Source organism: Egretta garzetta, unplaced genomic scaffold, assembly GCF_000687185.1.
Source record: "Egretta garzetta isolate BGI_Z169 unplaced genomic scaffold, ASM68718v1 scaffold425, whole genome shotgun sequence".
NCBI classification, from domain to species: domain Eukaryota; kingdom Metazoa; phylum Chordata; class Aves; order Pelecaniformes; family Ardeidae; genus Egretta; species Egretta garzetta.
The window spans coordinates 4,417,364-4,433,108 of record NW_009259796.1 but is presented as its reverse complement, the minus strand read 5'-3'; the positions used below and the strand labels follow the sequence as shown (position 1 = coordinate 4,433,108).

General features: G+C 45.6%; 1 protein-coding gene across 1 annotated transcript in view; it reads right to left on the bottom strand.

The window, feature by feature from the left end:
- Positions 1–2,312: 2,312 nt before the first annotated feature.
- The window catches only part of LSG1 (large 60S subunit nuclear export GTPase 1), a 14,193-nt gene continuing 760 nt past the window's right edge, over positions 2,313–15,745 (bottom strand). The window contains exons 2-11 of the mRNA XM_035895296.1: positions 15,474–15,560; positions 13,422–13,482; positions 12,526–12,702; positions 10,876–11,301; positions 10,492–10,593; positions 9,516–9,659; positions 9,081–9,204; positions 8,364–8,443; positions 7,515–7,691; positions 2,313–6,165 (exon numbers count right to left, since the gene is read on the bottom strand). Of these exons, the coding sequence (XP_035751189.1) occupies positions 5,986–6,165; positions 7,515–7,691; positions 8,364–8,443; positions 9,081–9,204; positions 9,516–9,659; positions 10,492–10,593; positions 10,876–11,301; positions 12,526–12,702; positions 13,422–13,482; positions 15,474–15,560 (1,558 nt within the window). The 3' untranslated portion in view covers positions 2,313–5,985. The remainder of the gene's footprint in view (positions 6,166–7,514; positions 7,692–8,363; positions 8,444–9,080; positions 9,205–9,515; positions 9,660–10,491; positions 10,594–10,875; positions 11,302–12,525; positions 12,703–13,421; positions 13,483–15,473; positions 15,561–15,745) is intronic.

The following is a 15,745-nucleotide window of genomic DNA, read 5'->3' as shown; positions in this document are numbered from 1 at the left end:
AGCAAGCCAGCCCCAGTTGTACTGGCCACTGCTCCCCTGTGCGGGAAGCTCTTCTCTTCCCCCATGCTGTGACAGAGAAGAGCAGGAGAGCAGCCAGGCAGGTCTCCATATCCCCACCCTGGATCATCTTGCTCCAGCCACATGTCCAGCATGCCCAGGGCTTCCCCTCCCAGCATCCCAGGAATGGGGCAGCAGGGCACAGCACATGGATTTGAAAGGTTTGAGACAAAGCAGCACTTCATGTGCAACAAATCCATCAGCGTGGGCTGCAGGGTCCTGGTGAGCCCCACACTGTGGCTGCAACCTCACCAGCGCACACAGGGCCAAGGCACTTGAATGTGCCCAGTGCTGTGAATGCAAAGTGGCTGCTCCCTCCTGAGCTTTGAGTAGGCTCTCACATTTCTACAGCTTCCTCTGGTCTACACCACACACATTTTTGAGGTACAAAATCATCAAAGGGCAAGAAATTCACCTTCTGTCACAGGAATTGGCAGTGCTCTCGTTTATGGCAGCCAGCAGGAGCAGACAGTACCTGCCAGGCAAAACACGAGTGACAGGTCAGTTCCCCACGTACAGCACTTAAGACATACATAACCTTCCAGGTGTGTTTCTGTCTCACTGGTCCCTGGCTAGTGGTGCTGCGTTCAGCAGTCAGGGGTAACCAGGAAGCGTGGTGGTAGCCACCAGCAGGAAGCCACAGCAGGGACTGTCCCCAGCTCCTATCTTGCTAGGTGGATCAGGAGGCTTCAATGCCAGAGTCTGCAGAGCATGACTGGGCAGGGCTTGTAACCCCCAATGCTGGGGCAAACACCAGCCCATCCAAAAGGGGAGATTGCTGGGTTTAAACCCAGCTGTGAGGCTACACTAGGGAGTGCAGCCAACAGTGGCAGGGAAGGGGGACCCCCATGCCCTGCTGCAGCAGAAAAAGGGTGAAAGGAGATGCTGGAAGCTGTCACTGCTCCAGGTGTGGCATGGCAGCCTGTACTGGCAGCCCAGAGCTTGCCACCTCTCCCAGGGGAGCCCAGAGGAAGCACCTTCTGCTGTTTACTGCTTGCTTGGTCAGGGGAATGAGTGCTTGGGGCATCTCAGGCTGCAGGGTGTCTGAAGGTGCCTGGGCACAGCACGGAGCAAGGCTGAGCAACAGGGCTGGACTGGCTCCACTGCACTGTCACATCTTCGAAGTCTCACCGCAAAGAGAAAGGACGAGGCGGTTCCACAGCCGGGTGTGAGGGAGCCCTGGGCTGCACTGCTCCCCATGGGCCTGCACCACCTCTTCCCAGAAAGGGAAATTTCAAACTAGAAAGTATTTGGTTCTCCCTTTCTCCATGACAACGCAAGCAAAGCTCAAAGCAGAACAACACTTGTTTCAATTTTTCCCCGCCCAGGCAATGTGAGGAGAGGCCTCAGGAGTACGGGGGGTGGTGGCAAGCGAGACATGGCGTGTGCCAGGAGAGGGAGAATCCCTTTTCCTTGCGACACCCACAACAATGGCTCCTGGGCATCCCCCCATGCTGCCGCGAGCACAGGCGGTGCCGAGAGCCACCATGCAGACACAACCCTTGCTAAAAAACCCTGGGAAACCACAGATGAAGCTTGGGCTGATTCACCAACACTGGCCAACACAGAGGGGCTCTGCCAGAGGCTTCCAGCTTCCCTTTGCTCTGCGCAGGCAGCAAAAGCCTGGCTGGACTGCGAGAGCTTCCCATCAGGGACATGACAATGTTTCTGTTTCTTTGCCTCAACTGCTATGATTCCCAAATGACAAGGGGCTGAGGATGAGAGGGGGACATTTCCAGGGGTGCAAACCCAAGCCTGCTCCATCCAACAAGCACAGCCCTCCCACCCTGACACCACCCACAGGACAGAATGTTTTTCCACAGCCAGAGCAAGAAAAAACACTGAGGCAGATTTCCTCTGACTCGGGAGTGGTTTCTTCTCTTGTCCTCACCATGACCTCTCTTCACGTCCCAAGATGTCTTGGGCACCTCAGGCATTTAACCCTGAGAAATTATACTCTGAGGTGCCCTGGGGAAGCTGCTCCCTGCCTCTCTCCCAGCAGCCTAGCAATATTTTTCCACAATATTTCTGCTGCAAAAGGGGGGGGAAAAAAAAAAAAAGGGAAGACAAAAATTCAGGAAAAAGTCTGGACTAAAGCCACCAAGCAGTGGGGTGGCAGAGCACAGCATTGCTCTTCGCAGGCACGTGAGGTTGAAGAACCTGCTGGTGCCCAACAACGGCTTAAAGCTCTTCGGAACAGGGAGGAAACTTTGAAAGGAGAGGGGGGAAAAAAAAAAAAAAAAAAAAGACTGATTCTTACTTTACTCCCTCTGCCTTGGAAAGGCCGGCCCCTAATGGCAAGAAAGGAGGATTTCAGCCTCCTTCAGAGAAATAATGAAGTATTTTTGGACCATGCTGCAACTGCAGCAAGCTGGTGAGATGCACGCACGGCAGCCCCTCACTGCAGGACTCCCTGGTGCGAAAGTCATTGACCCACTCATCCTGGTACTGAGATATCAGGAAGATCAGGGGAACCTGACTGTGACCCTGCCCAGCCACACCACTTGGTCTGCAGATGGGAAAAGGACTTTTTTGTGCAGTGCTGGCTCTGCAAAGCTGAGGGAAGTGAGCCTTGTACATGGCCTGCCATGGACTGCAGCGTTAGAACAGCCAGGGTGCCCCACAGGAGAGCAGCTCAGGGATTTGCAGTTGGTGAGCACATCCTGGCATCCTCCTCACTCGCTCACCTATAACACTTCCATTTTCAGGGACAGAGTAAGAAACATTGCTCTCCCCCAAAAAGAGTAAAAAAAAAAAAAAAAAAAAATTGCTCTCCCCCCAAACAGACCCTGCAAAGCACATTTTCTAGTAGACTGACAGCCTACACAGCAGCTCTGCCATGCAATGGCAAGTCCTGTGTGTGAAGGACAGTCCCAGCCTTCCGGATCTCCAGGGCAGAGCTGGGGCCAATGTTGCACCAGGGCAACCTGCACAGAAACCCTCTTGCAGCAACAGCAGCAGCCTGAGTGGGAAAAGCCCTTAGCAGAAACTAAGCAAGACTACCCAGAGGTAGCAGAGAAGCTCTGAAAAATAACAAGTCTTGCCCCTCTCCTGATAATAAAACTCTACTAACTAGCAGGCAGACAGGAGAAAGAAGGGCCAATGTAACACCACCAACAGGAGCCCTGTGAAATTCCCTCACTTCTCAGCAGCTTCTCCGCAGGGCTGTGCCAGCTACAGCTAAGGAGGGAGACAAACTTATCCCTGGCAAATCTCATCCTTTCAGACAGCTCTAGAAGACTCGTGAGATAATTTAGCCCTACTAGTTTCACATCTGGCAAGTTATACAAGAGATTTCCTTTTTTCTCTTTAACAGCCCAAATAAACATAATATAGAGTAAAGAGACCCTTGAGTGAGCCTGGGACAGCCTGGAGTTCACCCTGGCCGGACTAGGGCTCCCTACACTAGGCAGAAGAAACCCAGAGAAAATTGGCAGCTCCAGCTCCTGCCCTCCAGGGAGGAAAACTGTAGTTCACGATGCAAGCGCAAGATACCGTAAAAGGCAAGTTCAGCTTCAAACCATATTGTTGCCTGCATGCTCCCTCAAGATGCACAAGGTGCCTTAAGAAATCAACACTCAAAAATGGAAACTTGCCTTCTGTGGAAAGCAACGGGAGCAGCTGAGAGAGGCTCCTTCAGCAGGTGGCCAGGGCGAAGCACAACATCTCCTTTGTGCAGGCTCCTGACCACAGAGCAGTCCCCGCGTTGCCTCATGCCTGCCAGCTGCTCGTCTGAGCTGCACTGAGCTGTCAACACAGCAAGGGCAGGGCAGATGTGATTCAGCAACAGACCAAACCACCACAGGAAAGCATTAATGTAACCACGATCCTCGCCTATTACCTAGTTTGCCCACTGCTCAATAGCAGCATAAAATATTAACAAGCCTTTAGGTCCACAACTCTTGCTTACGGTCCTTCTTCTATCGAGGCAGGAGTCCCTTAGCACAGGAAGGAGCAGTTTGCATTTAACAAACCTGAGCAAACATGATTTGCTCGGCTGTATTTACATTATCCTCCACTCACTCACTCAAACACTGCAAGTGGTTTGGCAGGTCTTGTGGCCAATAGTTTCTGTGAGCAACAAGCAGTCATCCCAAGCCTCAGGCCCTAGGGATTGATGTTATTCAGTAGATTTGGAAGGGCCTACACAAGGACACAGCCTGGCCAGCACAGAGGCTCGTGGAGACCCAGCTGGCAGGACAGGGCTGAGAATACAAAGAAGAAAACTCATGTACCTGCAACAGAACAAAGAATTCAAGATTCCTTGAAGGAAAGAAACAGAATAAAGTATTTTTTTCTAAGACTTAAGTTGGGATATCCTTCACTTACGTTTGACAGGTAATAGCTTCACACAAGACAGGACAAAAAGAAATGGGCGTTTCTGAGCAATCAGGTCCCTTAAGTATTGTAAGGGACAAAAGCAAAAGCCATCCTTCCAAGGAAGGTGGGGAAGTCTGATCAGAGACTGATTTGGCTAGGGCACAACCTCTTCAGGAAACAAAGGCAAAAATCACCTTTTCCAGGAAAACCGGATAAACAGTCTGTCCTGAGAGTCTACATTCCACTATAGTACACTGGCTTAAAATACCATCAACCATATTCATTCAGTATAATTATGCTTTAGTTTTTCGAGTGCCAGGGAAATATCCTCCCTCCAGTGATGTAATTAAGAACTTGAGAGGAAGTTCTCCAGGGGAAGCAGGAGCCGAGGTGAGAGCTCTGCTGTCACAGGACCCTCCACATCCACAGTGCCAAGCTGGCTGTACCAGACAAAGCCAAAACCAGCTTGGTTGCACCCCCCACATCTGCTGTGGCTTTGCTCAGCAGTTGGTTTCACCTCTCCATCTGTACTTAAGGCCTGAAAAGTGCAAAATTACAAGACAGCAATCCCTTTTTTTAGTATCAGAGACCAGTCATCTGTTACTCTGCCTCACCACCTAAAAACAAAGCACAACTTGTCTTTGCGAGACTTTCCAGGCCTACCATTACTCCCTGCGCTGAACGAAGAGCATTGACCAAGTGCACAAACATCTTCTCAGAGGGCAACCAAGGAGTAAATCTCACTTAAGTCTAACCCCAAGGAAGTACAGTCTTTTTAGTGTCAAATACTAATGTACATATTAAAATTTGCTATTATGTCACCAGGCCAATGCCCAACAGGTCAGTAAGGCAGAACATGGCACCACATAGGAAGTAAAACCTCAAATATACTTTTAAGGACAAATTAGCACCAGATATTTGGCCAGTCACACGGAGCTAGTGTTTTAAAATACCGTCACACAGAAAAACAACTGATACCAGCTCAGTGTGAAGGACATAAAAGCAGCGTTTTCCTTGCATGGTGTGCTCTGCTCTGCCTCAAGCTGGGAGATAGGGAATGGTTTCAGTACCAGATTCTACAGAATAGGGCTGGTATAGCAGAGAAAGAAGAGGGCAATAAAGATCCTTTTACCTCATTTTTCAACACACTAAAGCGTTGTCAAATCAACAAACACACTTTAAAAATAAAGAAAGATGAGCAATAGAGTCTCAAAATGTAACAAACATCACTCATTGAGATTCCACTGTTTAAAGATTTTAGTCAGTTTCACAGGGCTTGCTTTGATCCCAACAGCTATAAAATACATCCTTTATGGAAGGAAAAAACATTCCTGCATGGCTCCACCTGCTCCCATTGAAAGGACATTTCAGCAGCAGTCAAACATCTGGGCTGGCTTCCAGATAACATGAATGGCCAGGTCTCTTCTGTTCTCGCAAGGGATGAGCGCCAAGTATCAGAGCCCCCTCTTATCCCCTGCCCAGGCCAATCCATAGCACGGAGCTCCAGGTGAGCTAGCAATGCCGACTTATCCTTTTTTTCCCCTCTCAGTTCAGGCCTGCAGGCCAGTGCAGGACTAGCCCTGGAAAGGCCAGATACCAGTGCCACAGCTAAGCCTCCAAGTGCTTAGTGATCCTGCGAATTTTCTCCTTCTTGTTCCTGTTTCCATGTTTTTTCCAGGGCTTTCCTACCACATTCCCAGGATTGGGTGTAGCTGCAGTCACAAGGCCGCTGCCGGGCCGGTATCCCATCGCAGCCCGGACCCCCTTCATCAGGGCACGAACGTTCTCCTGAAAGAGGAGACATAATCACCAGTGACTGATGAGAAGATACTGAACCATGAGGATCTGTGATACGTTACTAAAAGCAGACACAGGCAAGCTCAAACCCTACAAGACCTGCTCAGCCCCAGCTGAGCTGCAGGAAAGGTCACACCCCACTGCTGAGCCAGAGCTTGCCAGCATGCTCCAGTTCTGTCTGCAGCCATGCCTCGCTGCGCCAGGACCTGAGAGTCCACCACTGCAAGCAGAGGTGAAGCGCTGACAAGACACCGAGCTCCGACAGACATTAGCTACGGCGCTAGGATTGATTCGCAGTCTCTGCTTTGCACACAACAAATAGTCTTTGCAAATAAATCTGGCGTCTGTGAAAGCCAGAGACTAAAATAACTTGCTCAAGTCTGGATCGTGGGTAGCACTGCTGGGGCTCACAGCTTGTGCCAGCACTTTGGGCAGTCAGAGGAAGAGTCTGGTAATCCCAAAAATTCTTTTCAGGTCGTAGCTTTCCGAAACAGCCTGCTATTTTTTGAAAAGGGCCTGAGTTCTTGTTTTCAAAATGCATGACTATCTTTAGCCATGCTGAAACAAATGCCGTTCATACCCAGCTAACCAAGCAGAACAGATCATGCTATCTATGACCCATCCTCTTCACTGCTGAACACCCTGTTCTGATCTGTGTCAGGTATACAGACTTAATCAGCTATGGATCTGACATTTCATTGTGAGTCATTAATAATTTTTTTTCAGTAGTGTAGGGGCAAAACAGATCCCTGTGGGACGTAACAAGAAGCATACAAGTTAAGGGAAATTCCCATTTTCCACTTCATTCTGAGATTTCTCAATTAGATTTTAAATCAGTTTCTGTGTTCTTTTCATCTGATTTCAGGTTCTGAGTCAAAACATAGTACCAAAATAATTGTCTTAAAGAAGCTGGTCATGTCCCCTAAATATGTCATCTCAAGAAAGGAAAGCTAGTTTGAAGGACCTGTTAGTCCAAAAGCACGTTCCTGGTTGGTTGCTCTGTCACGCCTCCCTTCTACCTTGTCTGCCTTCCCAGTCACTCCTGTTTGCTCAGGACTGACATTAGGCCCATAATGATGAGGGTCACCCTGCTGACCTTTTAAAAATCAACTATGCGCACCTCACTAGCTATCTTTCAGTCACCTACAACATTGCCAGTGATTTAGGAGATAATAAAAAGAACAGAGAGCTCTTGGGTAGAAATTACATGGAGATGCCAATAGCATCCAACACCATTAACAACCCAGCACCCCTCCATCCTCAAAGCTATTTTTTCCAGTAACAATGACACATCAGTGCTGCTGTAAAAGCTCCTAGAATAAATCTCCTCCAGAATTTACCTGGTGGAAAAATGTTTTGTCCACCACATTTTCAATTTGTTTTGCTTTGGTACTTTTCTCAGGCTTCATCTGTCCACTGGCCTCCTGCACAGTTCTGCTCTCCGGGCATCCTAGATGCTGGTGCTGAAAATCGTTTGGGTCAATGCCAGGTGGTGGATGGCAATATAACAGCTTCCCCTGTGAAAGCAACGGGATACTGTTATTAATAAAAAACCTCAGAGAGAAACCCAAAGAGGAAAGAAAACAATTCCAAACCTAAAAACGGCCCTGGAAGTCCAGGGGCTGACACTGGCAGACAAACTATCAGTACACTTCATTTCTCCTCCCAGGCAACAACTGGCTTGACTTCTAAGTCAAAGCAGCATTCTACCTCTACTTCAAAGCACCATTTCCAGCTGCAACATCCAGCTGCAAACAATACAGCGCAGAACTCTCAGGAGTACTGGAGGATCCTATTAAGAAATACTCAACAGTAAGTTGCTGAGAGGGGCTGTAGAAGCATGCGGTGTTACAACACTCATAACTGCAGTCCTTAGTGCCAAATACTGATCCAACTATACAAAATTATACAGGTTTGTTTCCTGAATATCTGCTGCCTATTTTAAAGATACGGTAATTTATTTAGCTAGCACCTTATTTTTAAGCAATCATCTTTTTAAGAGTAAGCAGCAGAAGAAATTTCATTTATTCTTTTAAAACATAAATATAGCCCAATCTGGAGAGTATTTTAATATATGCTGATTTTATCCAGAGAAATAGAATTCACTTTACTGTGCTCCTTCCTGCTCCAGTGAAACCTTCAATTCACCTCCTAGCAGGAAAGAAAACCCAGGTGTAGGAAGCACTTACACTGACATAGTCTTTTAACACATATCGAGCTGATCTCGGCTGGTCTGGCTGTCCATGAGCTGTCATAAAGCCTCTCATATCTGGAAGACAAATCCAAAGTACATTCTGCGTCAGTACAACAAGAGAATTAATACATTCTTCTCTGCTGCCTATTTGTATCCTTTCTCAAAAAAACTCTCTTCAAAAGAGGCTTCTGTTGGGTACAGCAGGGAAAAAAGGGAACATTGCTGACTGTAGAGGTACTGCAGAAGCATCCTAACCTGAAAGGAATGATGAGAGCAGACATCTCACTACCACCAGAAAACCTGCTGTTTTTTTATTTTTGTCCTAAGGACAGAGAAGATTAATTGCATCAGAAAATCAGGCAAGGGACATAAACCTTCACTGCATTCTTCAAAGTCTAATTCAAAACACAGCTGATAGAGGTGGTACCTAAAAGGATGGGAGCACCACACTGCACAGACTGGCAGGGCATTCCAACAACATCCTCAACACAATCACTACATCTGTCAGACAAAACTGGCAAAGCACCACTGCAACAAACACATGGGATTAGCTGTTAACAAAAGCCCTTCCTGAGAGGAGGGCAAGTCCTAATGGGGAGGTTCAATGCATGACAAACCTGAGCTGGGCCTAACTTTAGAAAGTTCTCCTAAGGCCATGTTCAAGACCACGCACACAGCGTAGGTGACAGGTTTTAAAGGGATTGTCACTCACATCCGTACGCTGTTAGCACCTCTTCAGCTGTTGGCTTTCGATCTGGATCCTCATCTTCCCTTGGCCTTATGATATTTATTCCATAGGTTGCTTCCAAAATGTTTCGGGGGATATGCTGGCAGACGTAAGCTAGTGAAGGAAACCACCTGGTGATTTTCAGCTACACAAGTAATCTTGCCCTAGTCATTCCAAGGGCACATATTAAGAATGACTTTTGGATTTTGTTGCAAACCAGAAAAATGATGCAAGTCTGACAAGACAAACTTGGAATGAGATGCAGAAAGTTCATCACAGCAGGGCTGTTTTATCCAACACGCATCCCCACCACCCTCAACACATGAGCACGTGTGGCCCTAGCAGGGCTGGAACATGCTACATTGCATACTGTAGATCCAACACTTGCAGACGCTCTCACAAACCCCATGCAAAGGATATTAGAGAAATGGGTGGGACATGGTCCCTCATCTGGTCTATAGGCAGAATCCCAGAACAAATCATTTCTGCCTTGGTAGAGATGAAAGATGGCATCACCAGACCAGGGCAATCACATAGGCACAGGCCAGGCTCCACATACAGGGTCTACACAATAAATAACCGATGAGTTCACCAAGGCAAGTCAGTGTCCATGGAGGAAAAAGGAGAAAAAAAAAAAAATAAAAAATCAAATGCATAGATGGAACAAGGATGCAAATGAGAATAAGCAGCAATTCTGTTAACACAGACATCTGCCCTGCTGGCCCCAGCCAATGAATTAAGGAAATATGATGTGGAAGACAGCAGCACTTCCAAGGTTCATAAATAAGGTGTCCAGATGAGGGCAGCAAGATCTTCAACTCTCCAGTCCAACGGGAGGAAAAAGCACTCCAGAAACCTTTAACTGTGTTGGACCTTTTGAAACAGGTAGGAGACTGCACAAGTACAAATCCACCAACGCTTATTATAGCATTGGAGTTGCTACCTCAAATTAAGAGCTTGACCAATATGAAAATGGTGGCATAATTAGACTTATTCACAGCAACAATTGTGGACAAGAAGGATGGTCTGAAAGCTTGACCTTAAGCTATTCAGGGGAACACTCATTTTTCAGAGGTTATCTCATGACTGGTGTTGAAAAAAGAAGGGCCAAGCTACTTAAATAAAATCAGGAGATGCAAATATCTCCCATTGCACAGCAGCTCTCACGAGTGACTCTTAAACTGTAGCAAGTTTGGAAGCAAGAACTATAGTTCCAAAGTTATATACATCAAGCCCCCCTCCCTCCAACCTAAACTCTGCTGGGCAGAGTTCAGGTTGGCAAACAGAGTTCTCAGTGAGTCCACTTGGTTACAACTAATTCATAATGAAGCTCTCTTCCACTGGGGGGAAAAAAAAAAAAATAAATAAAAAGATCAATGCTCTCTGTTAGCAATACCTGAAAGTGTTTTGTACGGCCCGGCGTAGCAGACACTGACACCTTCTTATTTCCAAGGATTGTGTTGATGGTTGAACTTTTGCCAACATTAGGGTAACCAACCTAGATGACAAAGAAGTAGAATTGTAAGTGACACCTGGCAGGGCGATGCCAGAAGACTGGCAGAGCTCTGACACAAAAGTACTTCAATAATACATAGCACTGGGGAGCATTGAGCTCCAGGAACTTCAGAATTAATCTTTGCACAAAACCCTTGGTGAGTTGTGCTTGATAGGTTTTTTTTACCCTTATAGGAAGCCAGGCTACAGGATGAATTTTTCTCATGGAAGGCACATGGAATTAAAATTTAGACTAAGTTGAGATCAAGCACAAAGTCCAACTCACCAGCCCAACATTTACTTCCCCATCCTTCACCCTTGGTCCACTGTGCATGGTTTTGAGTATCTCCAGCAACTCGTTTCTCTGTACCAGATGGCTGAAGTTCCTGATGTTCCTGTTCTGCTCCTGCACTACATGCTGCACTGCAGCACCATCAGTCCTGCTTTCCATCCTCTCTGGGGCAATAGCATTTACTTTGTCCCCGCCTTCATCTTCAGAACAGGTTTGCCAGGCCTCCTCTTCATCATCTTCACAGTCTTCATATTCATCACTACTGTCATCATCACTAACCAGAACTTGGTTCACAGTTTGCAAAGCACTGCCTGTGGATGTGCTTTCTGCGCTATCTTCCGCTGTGTTGTCTTCTTCTTGACTGGAGCTTTCATCCGCAGAATCACTCAGGTCCTCTGCTACATCTTCAGCATCTAGCTCCTGTGTGAACAGTATTTCATAGGTGAAATGTAAAGACATCACTAAGTCTTGATGTTGACTGCAGTTGCTGTGGTACAGTCAACTGTGTTCTCATCAGCCAGATCTCAAGGACTGACAACTCACTGCTTATATCACACAGGCTTTTTAGGGGTCTCAAGTCAGATGTAGAAACAACCAGCTAGTTTTAGGAGGATGACAAAAGTATGCCAGGAGGGACTGTTAGCTTCATTGTGAAGTCATTAGAGGATTCTCTCCAGAAGCACAACTCTGGATGAGCACACACCCACAGCACCCTTACACACAGCAGCAGCAGAACCCAGCAAGTTTTTGTTTGGTTGTTTTTTTTAATTACCAAGTATTCCTAGTAACAGGAGTGAATGTGAATTTTTCAAAAATTTTCAGAAAACAAAGCCATTTTGTTTCAGGTCTAAATATTTAATTAAAACTATTTCAAGCTGTCTTGTTTCCAGTCCAGCTCTTTATATTTCTTCCCTGCAAACAGTTCATGTTCAAAAAGAAAGACCTTTTCATAACAACAGTATTTTGATCTTTCTTTCCAAAAAAAAGGAAAACAGAACTAACACTTTCAGTCTCGCTTTTAAATCAATCTGTAAAAACAGTTTATCCAAGGACTGTGAATCAGCTGAACAGACTAGGTATTTTTGGAAGGAGATATGGGCTATTCCATAGCTGAATAGCGATTGCTGTAACAGATGAACACACTAAAACCTGAAAGTGGCATCTATTGATAATACATAACTTGGGGGAGCAGCACAGTTTGTTCCACAGGGCAAAGAAAGGCTCCCACATCCCTCACAGCATCCCTCTTGTAAAGGATTCCAGTTCTTTCAACGAGTTAAGAGTTTGCAAACAGATCTACAAGGGCTTTTTCTGTAGCTATTCATCAGCAGCCTCAAGGAACAAATTTACATTCTAGTTCAGTATTATTTATCATGTCATTAATCTTTAAAGAGAAATTGCAAGCACTACAGTGACTGAAGGGTGTACCACATTGTTTACCATTTTATGCTTCTCACTTTTGTCTCTGAATCAATCATTAAAATGCTGTTTTACAGCCACAATGGTCCTTAGAATAATCCTTTCCCAAGACATGGATTGTGCCTTTCCTAGAAAAGTGCTTGGGTATATCACAAGCATAACTATGAAGCAAGTTTATCAGAGGCAGCCAGCACATATCCAGTTGGAACTGGTCATCTACAGTACCTTTGCTTCTCCGGACAGCCGTTTGCACTCTGCCAAAGCTGACCAGAACACCACTTTAACGCCCTCTTTTTCAAAGAACTGTGCCCAAGCAGCCCGCTGCTCCTCACTCAGCAAATCTGCTTTGTTTATCAGGATCATGTTCTCCTTGTCATTGCTGACTTCCTTAACATAACTTTCCTGAAGAAAACAAGAGAAGAATCAGTCCGTACTCTGGCTTGGACTCCCCCTCTCCCCAAAGTGATATAGGAGCAGCAAGACAAGTTATCCCATCCAGCTTCACACGAGCACAGCCAAGCTTACCATCCCCTGGACTAGATGGAACTGGCATTTAGCAGACAGCTACAAGAACAAATTGGAGCATGCAACTATGGCAATACAGGCTGTTTCTAGCCATGTGTGCAAACACCTTGTCTGCTTAGAGCTATGCCAGGGTATTAATCAGCACCTCACAGCAGGAACTCCTAATATCAACTATATGAGCAATTTCATACATCATTAATGCACAGTGTTCTACAGTCTATCATTAGAAAGTTGTCACTCCAATAATTCTTCATCCTTCACCTTCAGCGCAGTAACCCTCACACATTTTTATTCCACTGCACTTTTAAACAGAACAATTCCTTTAAGTGCAGACACTTCTAGTGGGTAATGGAGAGCAATACAATATCTGCAATATAACATCTGTAGAACTGTCTCTAAATCCACAACACTGCATGAAACATCAAAAAACATTGAAGAAAAATAATTTTATGCCAGAATACTTGCATAAATAAATAAGATATCCATTTAGGCACAACAGCAGAACAGCTCCAAGGTGGCTGAATGTGTTAAAAAATAAGTCATATAAACTGTAATAAATAAAATGAAGACAACATTCAAGGAAGTGGTCTACTTACCAGATCTTGGCATCTAAACAGAAGGGGGTTTCTAGCATCTACTATCTGGACTACAATATCACTGCAAAAATAAAAGAAAGCCCCATAAAGTACTCTTTCTTACCTTGCCTCAAAGAAAGCAGCAAGGCACAGCACATTACTCACTTTTAGGTTTTGCTTGGAACTTTAATGGTTTTAACTGTATTATACTACTAAGTACCTGAATCAACAAAGCATCTCAGCATCCCATGCACCCCAACAGAGCCATGCTTATGCTACAAGCCAGTACTGCCATACAGTTTCTGCCTCACTTGGCTAATTCTCCTGTACAGCCAGCAAGGGGAAAGGAAGCACGTGAGTTTTGCAAATCCATCTACCCTTCAGAAACGCTCAGCAGGCAAGAACCAGAGTAGTGGTATTCTGTTCTTTAGAATGTTACTAAAAACTCTGATATCACAACTTTGTTTCTGTTTAGTCTCATCCTCAAACTGCAGCAGGGTGGCTACAGAGAGGAAGAGGTGAGAGATTCTGAAACACCGTTGTCCCCTTTGCATGGAGCAAGATGTACAAAGTCTCCCACAAATCACCTGCAGATTCTAAGCATTTGCTATCAGGCATTTTCAGAATTGCCTTTGTGCTCTTCTTGTCACAAAAAGCATAGGAGAGTGAAAGAATAGTCTTAGACTCCAGTAAAACACGTTGCTCTCCCATGCAAGCAAGGCCTTGCAAGCGTGCTTTTAGGAAATGTCTTCCACATATACGAGCAAGGCTCATCAGTTCTACATGCCAACTAAATGCACTGGCTTCAGATACCAGAGACATTCATGCTTTGTTTTTCAGAAGGAGGGGGAAAATTTAACTACAGCCTCTTCCACTAGAACTTCTCCGGACAGGTAATTTAAAATACTGCTTGCCATATATTTGTTTGGCAGGGATTTCTGTTAACTGAGGACAGCTTCAGAACACCACAGGCTGAATGGAAGAATGTCAAGCCTCACTAGGCAGCTGGTTACACACACACACACACACACACACAAATCAATAAACCCCCCAAGGGAGTCATTTAATAAGCTGCACGGGTACAAAGAGGTACTGAACAGTAACAGAAATTCAAAGATCAATACGAGAGAAAGCTGACACCACAGTACTGGGATGGGATACAGAGAAGTTACTGAATCACACTGCTGGGAGCTAGTGTGAAGCAAACACAAGAAAATGCTGACAACAGACCAAATTATCTGGGCAAGGTAAGGGACTGGACGACTTTTCTGTTTGATTCTGAGACAGCACCCTCACTCTACATGAAATAAAATGCTCCAAGAAGAGCAGAAAGACATTAATAACACATTCCAGCCACCTCAAGACACAAAACACTCACACTGCACCTCATGATACCCTATAGTGGATGCTCCCAACCCAGCTCTCTCCCAGCAGCACCCAGTACAAAGCCACTTCTGTGAAAGGACCAGCTCACCATGACCTCACTGGTGAAGTATTTTTCAATTTTAGGAAAATCAGATGAGATGATCTAACATAATTAGTAGTGAAATTAAATGCCCCAGTTAGATTAACATAGCAGATAGCACTCCTATTGTATTACAGCTTGGCAGAGCCAACAAAGCTATTTCTGTGACATGACAGGCTGTTGTCTTTTGTGCACTGCATGGCTTTCTCTGCATGGCAAGAGGCCAAGGACCAAGAGGCTCTTTCTTTCCCAGTTGATCTCCCCTGCCTCCTGCCCCAAACATTAGGCTGCAGCTGTGTGGTTGAGAGAGCGGAAAGGGTTAATCTTGTCAAAGGACCTCAAAGACACATTCTCAAAACAGGCCTTCCACAGAGTTACTGGAAGAGGCCAAGACCAGGATCACCTGAAAAATCACCAGAGACTCCCAGCAAACCACCTGCAGAATCGCAGTGTTGAGAGCTAGCGTGCACCACTAAGCAGCTGCCCTTCCTCACATCAAATTTGGATCGCTTCAAAATAAAATCACTTCAGTGCTGATGATAAAACGTTACTAACTGTAATTGTTTTTCCTGTGCTCAAATACAAAAGCAGACAGTGATATACTTTACCTTCTTTCAATGACTCTCCAAAGCTGACGCCAAAATTCCAAGTTTCGTTCAAATGGGGTTAGAATTAACTTTTTTTCTTCTTCAAGGCTAAAGCAAAACAGAAAAAAAGACATCATATTTGGCCCACGTCAGGCAATAGGCACATCACCAGTTCTTCCTTAGATCCAGGAGGCTTTAGTTTCAGAGAGAGATCAAATCAGGCTCTTATAGTAGGTACTATTTCTGCTAGTTTTGCAAACAGATCAAATGCCTGGGTAAACTGGTGTCAGTGG